The sequence below is a fragment of the Phasianus colchicus genome, chromosome Z (assembly GCF_987193195.1).
Source record: "Phasianus colchicus chromosome Z, bPhaCol1.hap1.1, whole genome shotgun sequence".
In the NCBI taxonomy this organism is placed as follows: Eukaryota; Metazoa; Chordata; class Aves; order Galliformes; family Phasianidae; genus Phasianus; species Phasianus colchicus.
This window is the reverse complement of record NC_143476.1, coordinates 67,938,017-67,950,408: the sequence shown is the minus strand read 5'-3', so window position 1 is coordinate 67,950,408 and position 12,392 is coordinate 67,938,017. Positions and strand designations below refer to the sequence as shown.

Below are 12,392 nucleotides of genomic sequence, written 5' to 3'. Positions count from 1 at the left end.
TTAGTGTAAGGGTTGCTTTGAAAGTAATGCCTCCTATTTATTTCCATGGAAACTATAACAAATACAAAGAGCACAGTAATACTATTTGGGAGAGCAAATTTTCAGCTACAAAACATTATTTTTCAGCATGGTCGCCACCATTAGCTATGTGTTTTTGCCAGTGATGAACAACAGCCTGCATGCTGCTCTGGTAAAAAGAAAAAAAAAAAAATCTGTGCCAGTGGAGATGACCTACTGTTTCACAACTGCTGTGGTGGTATCGTGCCAGGAAAATGTTGCCTGTGCAGACTGTCTTTCAGCAGCCCAAACAAATGGAAGCAAAAAAACATAAAGCCAGACTACAGTGGTAGGACAGTCTAGCCAAGATGGACAGTGTGCTCCTTGGTCCCCAGACTGGTATATGGGGCCTGGTGTTACTGTGTTACAAGAGAAAGGTGTTTTTTCCTCTGTCCTTACTCTGGAAGTTTGAACTTCAGCTTAGGAAGTGTTGCAGTGTAGCAGTCAGAGTCGATGGTTTGTCTGAATAGGAAATAAAGAAGAATCACTCCTTTTCTGTCCCAAAAGACAGTGCATATCACTTTACCCATAAGGGCTGCATCTTGAACTTATTTTTTCCCCATGGGAAATTCAGGTGTTGCCACTGCCCAAACTGCTGTTTTACTCCATCTGGAAGGGATACTGTATCTTGTCACTAGTAGTGGTGCAATCCAGGAAATTGCCACTTCCAGCCTCATATTGTTTCAGTAGGTCCTGACAAACTTGAATACAGTGTTCTGTTCTTGTGTGAGCATTGGGACCCACCTGGTACAAACTTTGCAATGTTCCAACATTGCCACCATGTATTACCAACACAATGAAGGTGATACTCAGCTCCAGGCAAGGTTTCTTGATCATAATCTGCCAATGCACAGATGAACTGATCAAGCTGATCTTCATTTTGTGATGTGACAGCTGTGCATGGCAGTCTAGAGCATAGCTTGTCTTAAATGTCAGTGTCACTGTTGCCACTGCACCATCCACCACCTCACTGTGCTCACATCCACTGTTCGGTCTCCTCAAACATTCAGCAAGCATCAATGAACGTGTCAGTGGGTGCAGTTTTTTTCTCGTAGAGGAATTCAGTGACACACCTTTGCTTGTCAGTCTGCCCCTCTGCTGCCATCTGTGGAAGAGCAACAAAATTGTAACAGAATATTGGCAGGAGGGATCAACCATTACTGCCATACCATCAACACCCACCTCTCACATCGTGGGCCAACATCATAAAACAGAAGCATTACTTTTTAGCAGCCTTTGTGTACAGAATATGAGAACATAAAGTGGTGTATAAAATGAGAGGGAATAACCATGTGGAGTATCCTTTGTCTTAGAATTATTAAGTTTCATAATGACTTGGTTAAGAACTCTAAGATTTCCTGGTGGATGTGCAGTACCCAACATAGTCTACATGTGCTGGAGTCTCTTAGTGGATACTAAAAATTTTGAGTGATTATTACTGCTAAATTGATGCAGCAGCCTTAGTGGTACCAATTAATTTTCCTTAATCCAGAAACACACCTGGAAGTATAGATGAAGTGAATGAATATTTCATTCACCTAAAAGACCATCAGGATGCCAACTTAAGGCCTGTCAGGGGTGGCATTAGTTCTTGTTTTAATGCAGTAGCCATTACATAGACTGAGGATGACTCAGCTCTTTAATAGTACACTTAGTAGCAACTAACTACCAATAATTAAGCCTATTTTGTTGCAGTCTCAAAGTGAAAAAGTCAGATTGCACTGGCCAACATCCTTACCTTCTGGAGATGCATATTCTGCTGTGGGGAGTCATCGATTTGTCCAAAAGGTAAAATATTTCCCACAATTTCCGCAGAATATTGGGTGATATATGATGTTTCTATACAATTGGTATGGGTAGGCAAGATTGATTTTCTGTTTGTAAGTGTTTCTAGTAACTTTTCATGGTTTATTCATATTCAGTTAAAGTAGTTGGACTTGGAGGAAGACTGTTTTCTCTTGGCTCAAAAAAACACTGTTCTGAGTGTTTGTTTAGAATATTCTTGACTTCTTTCAAGATTATCAGTGATAGTAAAGGAGACAGACGAACTATCAACCTCAGTTTTTAAGATTTCTTCACCAAAATTGATTGAATTAGTTAAAATTTTGTAAAAGTCACTTGGATCAGGATCAGTGGACTTTCATTTTAATGTTACTGGAAACACTGCTCCTCTCACGGCTACACTGGGAGCATAATACATAATAGGTGCATGAAATCAGCATTTGCTGCTGTGCTTGCTGCTTATGGTGCTTTTGTTTTCCTTTTCTTCATTATCTTGTGCTTGCAAGTTGGTACTGAATGCTCTGTTGTGCCTTTGTTCTGATTACTTGGTTTTTTCTTTGTCTGTCTCTGGTAGCCCTATAGTCGCTCTTCCTCCATGTCTTCCATTGATCTAGTCAGTGCCTCTGATGATGTTCACAGATTCAGCGCCCAGGTACTGTATTTATGTGTAGAGTGGGGGTTACATATCTTTGCTATATTTCATCTTCTCTAGAACCTGCATTTTTGTTACATGAATCACTGCTTGCTTTAAACTAGTACATTGAGACAAACAAAGGAGTTCTCTATTAGTAGACTAAATGGTTGTCTTTTTACATTCTGCTTGCATGCATATCACTCCTGCAGAGGCCCAACCCTTGTGAAACTGTTGGATTGATTTCGGTAGCTTTAATAAAAATGCACAGAACCTGAACTTTCTGTATTTCTGATTTTTGTGACATTAGAATAACACCTGTTTTGTGTGGGACGGAGATGGTCTTTGCTTCAAATTAATTTTCTTCTTTTTAAAATAAAGATGTAATTTTTTTTAACACTTGTCACTTGTAGTGACGTTAAGATGGTAATACTGATCTTTAATATTCACTGTTTTTGACCTCTACAACTAGATGTATAACTGAAATGTTATAAAATATGCTGTTAGTAAGGTTGTGGATATGAATAGTTCTTTAATGAAAGCTTTCAATATATTCACTGATTCTTCAGAAAGTAACTCTGATTTCCTGAATATGTAAATGTAAAGTGGTGTACACTAGTAATGTACAAAATTGCTTCAGGTGCTTGCTCTGAAGGACCTGAAGTACATAGTTTAAAGTTGGGTTAACTAAGTGATGTCATGTTTGAACATCATTTCTTTGAGACTAGAGAGCAAGACATGACATTCATGCTGCTATTTTCTTCTACTGCAAGCCTTTATCTTACTGTAAACCAGAGCAGGAATTCTTTCTAGGATATGTTACTTTATCTTTTTTTTTTAATCATTATTTAATATTGCAAACAAGCTGTTTTTTTCAAAATAGAAGGAATGGATTTTCTTTTGATTAACAAAGCCCAGAATCATGCCACCTGCAGAAAGTACTGCAAGCTTTGCAAGCACTAATTTTATTATGTCATAAGCCTGTGTGACACAGTATAACAAAAATAATATTGATAACATTAACCCAGACCCAGGTGTGATCATTGGCAAAAGAGGGAGCATAGATAGCAAGTAAGGCTCTACACAACAGAACTCTGAGAACATGCATGACAGTGCTTATAATAAATTTGTTTTGAGATACTCCGGCCAAATCTGTTATTTCAACCCTTCTGGCCACCCACGTTGGGTGCCAAAAATAATGGTGGTTGTTGTTTAACCCATCAGGCAGTTCAGTGCCACACAGCTATTCATTCATTCCCCACAGGTGGGTAGGGGGAGAGACTTGGAAAAAAGGTAGAACTTTTTGGTTGAAAGAAAGACAGTTTAATAGGACATTTTTGTCTTTTATACCAGCAATAACAGTCGTGCATCCATGCAGTAAACCTCTGTAGCAGAGATTTAATATGATGGAAAAATAAATCATTTAAAAACAAATCTGAGGCTGACCAGGTCTGTTCAAAATAACACAAATTAAAAATGATAGCTAGATGGATTTGCATTTGTGGCTGCTGCATGGATTTTACTAAGCAGAAGTTATCATCCAGTATGTTAGGATGTGGCATTAAGTTAACTAGCTTACTGCAGAAAGGATGATCTTACTAGTTTACAAAAATCTGCCCCCCCGTTAATTACCTCAGTATCTTTTCCCTGGAAAAAATTTCTACCAGACTAACAAATCAGTCCATCTTCTCTGGAGTTTCACTGCTAGCAAGAAAACAGATGAAAGACAATGAAGAGAAAAGCAGCATGCCATCTTCTCTTGACAACCTGCCCTGGGCTTTATTGACATAAAATTGGCCTCCGTTCCCTCTCTGGAGACTTGGTTTTTGGACAGACGTGTTTCTCTGATCTTAAGCACATTTTCTAAGAAATACACTGTACAAATAAAATTACTGCTTTAAATTAAAAATAAATATCATATTTCTGTTCATATGTGTTCTGAACACATAAGGAAAAGATGAAGTATTCTTTCATTTTGCTTTTCTACTTTTTCACTAATTACTGCAATTGTTTCATATGTTATGAAGCCTGGTGTGCTTATAAAATAGTCTTGTAAGCAGTGCAGAAACTACTGCTGATGCTTCAGTTTTATTCTTAAACTACTCTGGTCAGTTAAATAATGGTTAGGTGTAGTGCTTTTCTGTTTAAAAAAAAGAAAACATAGTAATTCACGTTAACAGTGTCAGTCAGGTGGTATTGCTTGCTGTGACAGATTTTAGTGGTCACCTCTTGTTTAGGTGAAGCTTAGTAGATTGTTTACAATATTTGTAAACATTACTCAGCAGTGTATACTGTATTTTTGCTTCTATTTTTATTTGGAAGGGTATAATTTTCTGTCCCTGTCCTATTACAAAAAGCATTGTAGAATGAAACTGCAAACGGAAAATAATGCAAATAAAAAGGCATTTCCTGTTAAGTCGCCCACTGTCATTTGCGCTAAGCAGAATTTTTAACAAATGAGGTATTTCCATAGCTGGATTAAAATGTATCAAATATCTGAACTTTCAGGAAAGCACACAACTGTCTAGTTTTAAATGAATGTTTTTTAATAGATAAGTCTCTGCATCATCTAATTTTTTGAATGTAAGCAGTTCTGTCTTTTTCCTGATTTGTAATTGTGCAGAGGTTCCGGTGGAGCAGAGCAGGCATGTTTTTCTGATAACGGAGAATCACAGTTGATCTGTGTTCCTGTGTTGGGTTTGCTGGTGTCAAACAACAGCACTTCTGTCCTGCTCTCATCATCCCCACCCCTACACTTTTGTTCGGCTTTTTAAGTGTTCTTTATTGGCTGTTGTCCTACAAGAGTCACTAGGCACTGTAATTCTGCTTAGAGATACCTGAAGTAATTTTGCTGAACTGAAACAGTTTTCAGGTAGAAGTAGGGAGTTTTGACATTTCAGGCATACAGTGGAAGAATGGGAAGTACTCACAAAGAATTAAGTTATACTTTGAATCATTGTTTTGGCTTTTGTTTTTGAAGCCTGGAAGTATCTGTATCTTAAGTACAGTATCTTAAGCTTGGATGGAGAACTGTTGTCCCAGTTCAGCACCACACAGGAATGATGTATTGACATGTGGCTTCCAGTATTGTACAAATGCCTGTCCAAGAGGATGAAAAAAAATGTAAAATGTGTATTTTTTCTGCTTTAAAGGTGGAAGAGATGGTACAAAACCATATGACTTATTCCTTACAAGATGTAGGAGGAGATGCCAATTGGCAGCTAGTGGTTGAAGAAGGAGAAATGAAGGTAAACATCTGGTTTATGCTTAACTGATGTCAGACAGATTCTTGTTCTCTTTGAATACTATCACTCAGTAAGTTGTGCTGTTAGAACTTCTGAGAACAGTATTGTTCAAGCTAGAACTAGAGTTCACTAGAGCTGCAACATCCTGTGTAACACCTCGGATAACATGGATTCCTTCCTTCTCTCTTGCTAAAAGCTTGGTGTTGAAATGGCATAAATTCAAACTATGAAGATGTTATATGGTAGCAAGCTGCTGTCAGCTACTTTACTGTGCTTGTGTGAATCCTTATACGTAGTGATAATGTAATTTAGTTCTTTTTATAGTAGGTTCTCAAAATAATGTTACTGTAAAGTGAAGTGTCATTTAAGAATATCTGCATTAGAAGTGACCAGAGAAAACTGTCTTGGCAATTACTCATGCATTAGTATTGCAGCTTTTTAAAAGCTGATGCTCATGTGTAAATTTTCATATTTCAATTTTGACAATTTCTGTCCTACATCTCATTCTTTGTATTTGATCATAGGTATACAGAAGAGAGGTGGAAGAAAATGGCATAGTTTTGGATCCTTTGAAAGCAACGCATGCTGTTAAAGGGGTAACAGGACATGAAGTTTGCCACTACTTCTGGAATGTTGATGTTCGTAATGACTGGGAAAGTAAGGAATCTGTTCTTATATCTTACTTGGTTATTAGTGATCACAGAATTTCCCAGTTTGGAAGGAACCCACAGGGATCAAAGTCCAGCTCCTGGCTCCACACAGGACCACTCAAAATTCAACTCTATGTCTACGAGTGTTGTCCTTGAGCTCTAGCTGGCTTGGTGTTGTGACCAGTGCCCTGGGGAGCCTGTTCCAGTGCTCCAGCACTGGCTACTCTCCTGCCTCTTCTCTCCAGTCTGTATGTATAGCCAAGGTTGCCCCATCCCAAATGCAGAATCTTGTACTTGCTCTTAACAAATTTTATGAGGTCGGTGATTACCCAGCCTTTCAATGTATTGATATTTTCTGCCTTTCTGTACTCAAGGAAGGTGACAGCTCCTCCTTATTTAGTATCATGTGCAAGCTTACTTAGTATGCATTTAAGTCCTGTGTTCAGTTTTTATAAAAGAATTAAAGTGGCCCTAAAGTGGCTCCCACTAGTGCTGTACCACCAGCCTGATGTAATATATTTACTATATCCCTTTGAGTCTGACCCATCAGCCAGTTGCTCACCTAGTGTTTTTATGTACTTTTCTAGCCATATGCTGGACAGTTATCCAGAAGGGTCCTGTGATAAACAGTACCAAAAGCTTTTGCTGAAATCCAAAAAAACCACATCTTTTGGCTTCTCGTTGTCAGCTAGATGGGTAATCTCAACATAAAAGGAGATTAATTTATTTAAAAGGATTTTTCCCTTGTGAACCCTTCTTAAGTATCAGTCGTAACTGTAAACTTTCAAGCATTTTCAACTTGTTTTTCAGCAACTCCCAGAATAATCTTTTCAATGATTTTACCAGGGACTGAAGAGGGACTCACAGGCCTCTAAAATTACCATAGTCTTCCTTATCTTTTTTTTTTTAAATCAGTACAACTTTTGCCAGCTTCCAGTCAGTTTGTACCTCTCTACATTCCTAAGTCCACTGAAAAATATTTGAGAGAAGTCTCTAGTGATACTAGCCAGCTCTTTCAGTACTGTGGAATTAATTCCATCAGGCCCTATGGACTCAAATGCAAGTCTGAATCAGCATATCAGCAAGCATACTGTTCATAACATTGACCTAGAATCTGTGCTATTTTACTGATGTTTTTTTTTCTGTTTTTGTAGCAACAATTGAAAATTTCCATGTTGTGGAAAATTTGGCTGATAATGCAATCATCATTTACCAGACACACAAGGTAAGAATTACACTTCACTTCTATACTCATCCTACCAAAACAGTACTCCAGCTTATTTTGAAATACTTCAGTGGCTTAACAAACAAAAATTTTGCTCAAAAAGCAAGTTAGCTGAGATCAAGTTCTCTATGAAACTGCAACTTTGACAACTTTTTGAGCTTGGCTAGATAGCGTAATTGGTTGTGAATGTGTCTGTTTAATATTATCTATAATATCATTTCCAACAAGGCAGTGGTTATCTAATGCAAACCAAAGCAGTAAGTCAACACTGACTACAAGCAAGAAACTCATACCACTTCATCATTTGTCTGTTTGCAGTAATGCAAGCTGTTGTTAACTACGATTATTTGACATAAGCATTTGCATTATGACACGGTGCAGTTGCTGGTTAATATGTGGTTCTGTGACTTGGCTATGTTTTTTTCTCCCCAGTTTTGGCGCAACTTCACTAAATGTTTATTTTGAATTGTAATTCAATAATTGTAACTTAAAAGACTCAAAGAAAATTTGTAACTAGTAGTACATATTAGAATCATATCATAGGATGGCCTGGTGGGTTCAAAAGGACCACAATGATCATGTAGTTTCAACCCCCCTGCTATGTGCAGGGTCGCCAACCACCAGGCTGCCCAGAGCCATATCCAGCCTGGCCTTGAATGCCTCCAGGGAAGGGGGGCATCCACAACCTCCTTGGACAGCCTGTTCCAATGCATCACCACCCTCTGTGTGAAAAACTTCCTCCCAATATCTAACCTAAACCTCCTCTGTCTCAGTTTAAAACCATTCCGCCTTGTCCTCTCAATAATCGCCCATGTAAACTTAAATCTTATATGATGACAAGTACTGGTATACGACGATACTTGAACGATTAACAGTTACTTAGACAATTTTATTAGTGATGGTATTACATTAAAAATGCCATCACAAGAAGGCTTCAATTTTGTTATGTAAACTGTAGAGTTATAGTAAAAACAACATTTTTGCTTCTATTGAAAGTAGCTTCTGCATAGTTATTTCTTTTATATTTCTACTGGGCACTTCTCTTCTGAAATTCTCTTGGAAACTGTCAGTTTACCACATCGGTCTTGCTGAAGTAGTAGCTCTTAAAAATACTAGATAAAATGTTTGTTTATTTTTCTCTAGCCCTTCATGTTTATGGAGGCCTATATGCATCTTCAGACTTCAGTCGCATGTATTTATACTTAATCACTAGCTCTGCTTGTAGCTTACAAGCAAATCATTGCAGATTGTTTTCCTGCCTTTCGAAGGCCTTTAACTGTTGCCTTGATGCTTTTTTAAGGAAGTGCACCTGATACGCATCTGTACAGTAGCTATGTTTTCTCTGGTTTTGTTTTGAAAACTGCATAAAATTACTAAAATGGAAGCATGGAATCATTTGTGTTTGAAAGGACTTTAAAGACAATCTAGTTCCACACCCCCTGCCATGAGCAGGGGCATGCCTTTCTTGTGCTGAGGGCGCCAAAGCTGAACATAGTACTGCAGGTGGGGCTTCACAAGGGCAGAGCAGAGGGGACAACCACCTCCTTTGCCATGCTAGCCATCCCTCTTTTGATGTAGCCTAGGGTATATTTGGCTTTCTGTACTGCATGTTGCCAACTTATTTTGAGCTTTTCATCCACCATCACTTCCAAGTCCTCCACTTCAGGGCTGCTCTCTATCCATACATCACCCAGACTGTATTCGTGTTTGGGATTGCCCTGATTCAAGTGCTGCACCTTACACTTGACCTTATTGAATCTTATGAGGTTTTTATGGGCCCATTTCTCAAGCTTGGGTCAGATCCATTTGGATGGGATTCCTTCCTTCTGTCTGCACCACCCAGCTTAGTATTATCTTTGAACTTGCTGAGAGTGCAGTTGATCCCACTGCCTGTGTCATTAATAAAGGTATTAAAGAGTACTGAATTAAACCTTTTTTTTTTACTTAGATAATGTCTGACCTTGTTAGCCTTAATTGTTTTGACCTTTTAAGTATAAAAAGTATTTAATTTGTAACATTTTAAAAAGCTTATGATGGGATATTTCTCTGCAGAGAGTGTGGCCAGCTTCTCAAAGGGATGTGCTATATCTGTCTGCCATTAGAAAGATACCAGCATTCAGTGAAAATGATCCTGAAACATGGATTGTGTGCAATTTTTCTGTGGAACATGACAGTGCTCCTGTAAGTTTTGCTTTCGCGCTATCTAGTTCTGCTTTAAGAATTTTTCTTTTCCATCTTTGTACACAATTTTTCTGTTCCGTGGTGTGGTATTGCAGTACAAGTGTAAAGTAGGCTGGGAGTTGAAGGAGGTATGCAAAATACATGTGTTTTTTCTTAAATGAGGTGATGCATTGACCTGTGTGTTCGAAGACAAAAGCTTTTTTGCCTTATCTCAACAAAGTGGTGCAGAAAAATGAAAACAATATATATATATGAAAACATTTTAAAGAGTGGCAATGTGGATATGAGCTTGTGTGGTTTAGATATGGGATCTATCAAACTTCCAATGTACATCGTTCTGCAATAATTGTTGTGTTTGGAATCTTTCTCTCCTCATGTCTATGCCATTGCCTGCTTATAAGGGAAAAGTTGCTGATGTCTGTAGAAGTATCATCCATTTAATACTTTCTTACTAATTTGTTAAAGTTATTGAAATACCTTATGTCTAGTATCCATTAAGCAAATAAATGTGAGATTTAGGCATTTCAGTTCAATACTTTCCTTATTCAATACATACCTTTCCTTTTGTTTGCATTCATAGTACATCACTGTAGTGTTAGAATGCACATTCTTCAAAAAACAGACTTTGGATTGTCTTAAACTTTATAGTAAAAGAAAATGTTAGCAATCAAGTAGGAAGAAATAAGTTTACTTGAAGGCTTACAAATATTTCTTCATTTTCTCTGGTAGCTGAACAATCGCTGTGTCCGTGCCAAAATAAATATTGCTATGATATGTCAGACATTAGTAAGCCCACCAGAGGGGAACAAAGAAATAAGCAGAGACAATATTCTATGCAAGATTACATATGTAGCTAATGGTAAGTCTTCATCTTTTCTACATATTTTTTTGGTGTGACTTTTGAGATATGTGCTAATTCTGGTGAACTAAGTGCTAGCAAGAAAAAAGTCAGTGCAGCTTTCTGTTAAACATGGACAGTGTTTGTGATCTTTGTGTTCAAAAAGATGTAGCAGTCATTGAAGGGGGGGGGTCATCTGCAGGACAGTATCTGCAACTTGGATGGTTTGGCTTTTAGTTTCAGTAATTTTTTTTATTTGTGTTTTGCTGTCATTTTTTCCCCCGATTCATCTTGTTAGGCTAAAAAACTCAGCAGTTAAGATGGTACAAATACATTTTTAATGAGGATGTTTGCAAGATGTATAACTGAGTTACATATTTTTTATGTTTTTTAACTGATAAAATCCCTTGTGTAGACTGTAAATTTATCAAAGCCAAACTGTATTGTTACTGTACCCAGTAGTTAGCAGTGTATTACAGTACTGGGCCTACATACCTATTAGATCATCTCCTGCAGCTATAAAGCACTTTAAGAGTAGCTCACCTGCTCATTATTCTTAACCATCTATTATATGACTTACTAAAAAGGTCTGCAAAATGAGTTCAGTAAATATTTGCAATGTAGGACTTACACAGCTTGTAGTAAATCCTGTACAAATAATGTGATATAATAACCTCTGGGGGAAGGTGATTTTTTTTCCTATTCAAAAGTTTCCTAATTCTTTGTAGTATATACTTCCATGACAAATGCTGAACTCTCATTGTATGGTAAGTGGTAACTTGTTCAGCAGAATTTAAGCACGTTTTGAAGTCCTTCAAAAATCATTTGTAAAACACTGATCGTGTAGCAGTTCTGCAGACAAATTTAGCAGTAACTGGAAAGCTAAGATTGATTTCTGTTTTCTTTGAAATAAGAATTTGATTCTTCCCATTTTTTCTTGGAAGAATATCATCTTCCATTTGGGCAGTACTTAAAGATTCACACCTTATTTTATTATTTTCTAAATAATGTCATCATAGGCGTGGATTGAACATGAATATTAAGAGCTGGAAACAACTACAGCACAGACTATTATGACCTAAAAAATGTTCTGATTATTCATTGTTGTTTCTTTGGAAAAAGTTGCAGGAATACAAACTTACATTCTTATATGCAACTTTTAGAGGATTTTGTGTATTTCAATTCCTTTCTTCCTGTCTTCTCCTAGTCAACCCAGGAGGGTGGGCACCAGCATCCGTGTTACGGGCAGTGGCAAAACGAGAATATCCCAAATTCCTGAAGCGCTTTACATCATATGTGCAAGAGAAAACAGCTGGAAAACCTATTTTATTCTAGTATTAGCAGGTATAGACTCATTTTTAATTTCTTAATTCATTGTTGTAAATGTTTAAGGCCAAACAGAAGCATGCAATCTAGAATTGTATTGATGCTAATTATGATGAAACAACATTTAGTATTAATATGTATATGCAGTATTTTCCAGTCGCATAATCTGTCAGACATAAGCCTTTGTACAAAGCAAGGCTTTGCTTAATTTTCCTTAGTGTGCAGACTGTAAGCCATCAAACTCCAACAACACAGTACTGTTTGAGAGCTCTAGTTTAGAGCAAAATTTGAAAGTGAGTTCTGTGCATGACACAGGCCACATCTGCTGTTAAATTGTTTGTTATGTCAGACTTCAAGTCAACTGATCCTTCTGTTAAAAGGCAACCCTGTAAAATCTGATTCATGTATTTAATTGTGCATTGTTAGAGTGATAGTGTAGGTGAACCTGATGTGTCAA

General features: G+C 37.4%; 1 protein-coding gene across 2 annotated transcripts in view; it reads left to right on the top strand.

Annotated features, from left to right (window-relative positions):
• CERT1 (ceramide transporter 1) overlaps positions 1–12,392 on the top strand; it is a 75,086-nt gene that overhangs the window by 59,063 nt on the left and 3,631 nt on the right. The window contains exons 10-17 of one of the 2 annotated variants that reach the window (XM_031609310.2): positions 1,753–1,845; positions 2,414–2,491; positions 5,623–5,718; positions 6,240–6,372; positions 7,520–7,590; positions 9,643–9,771; positions 10,501–10,630; positions 11,817–11,953. In XM_031609310.2, coding sequence (XP_031465170.1) covers positions 1,753–1,845; positions 2,414–2,491; positions 5,623–5,718; positions 6,240–6,372; positions 7,520–7,590; positions 9,643–9,771; positions 10,501–10,630; positions 11,817–11,944 — 858 coding nt within the window. In that variant the 3' untranslated portion in view covers positions 11,945–11,953. The remainder of the gene's footprint in view (positions 1–1,752; positions 1,846–2,413; positions 2,492–5,622; positions 5,719–6,239; positions 6,373–7,519; positions 7,591–9,642; positions 9,772–10,500; positions 10,631–11,816; positions 11,954–12,392) is intronic. The other variant, XM_031609311.2, reaches the window with a different exon arrangement.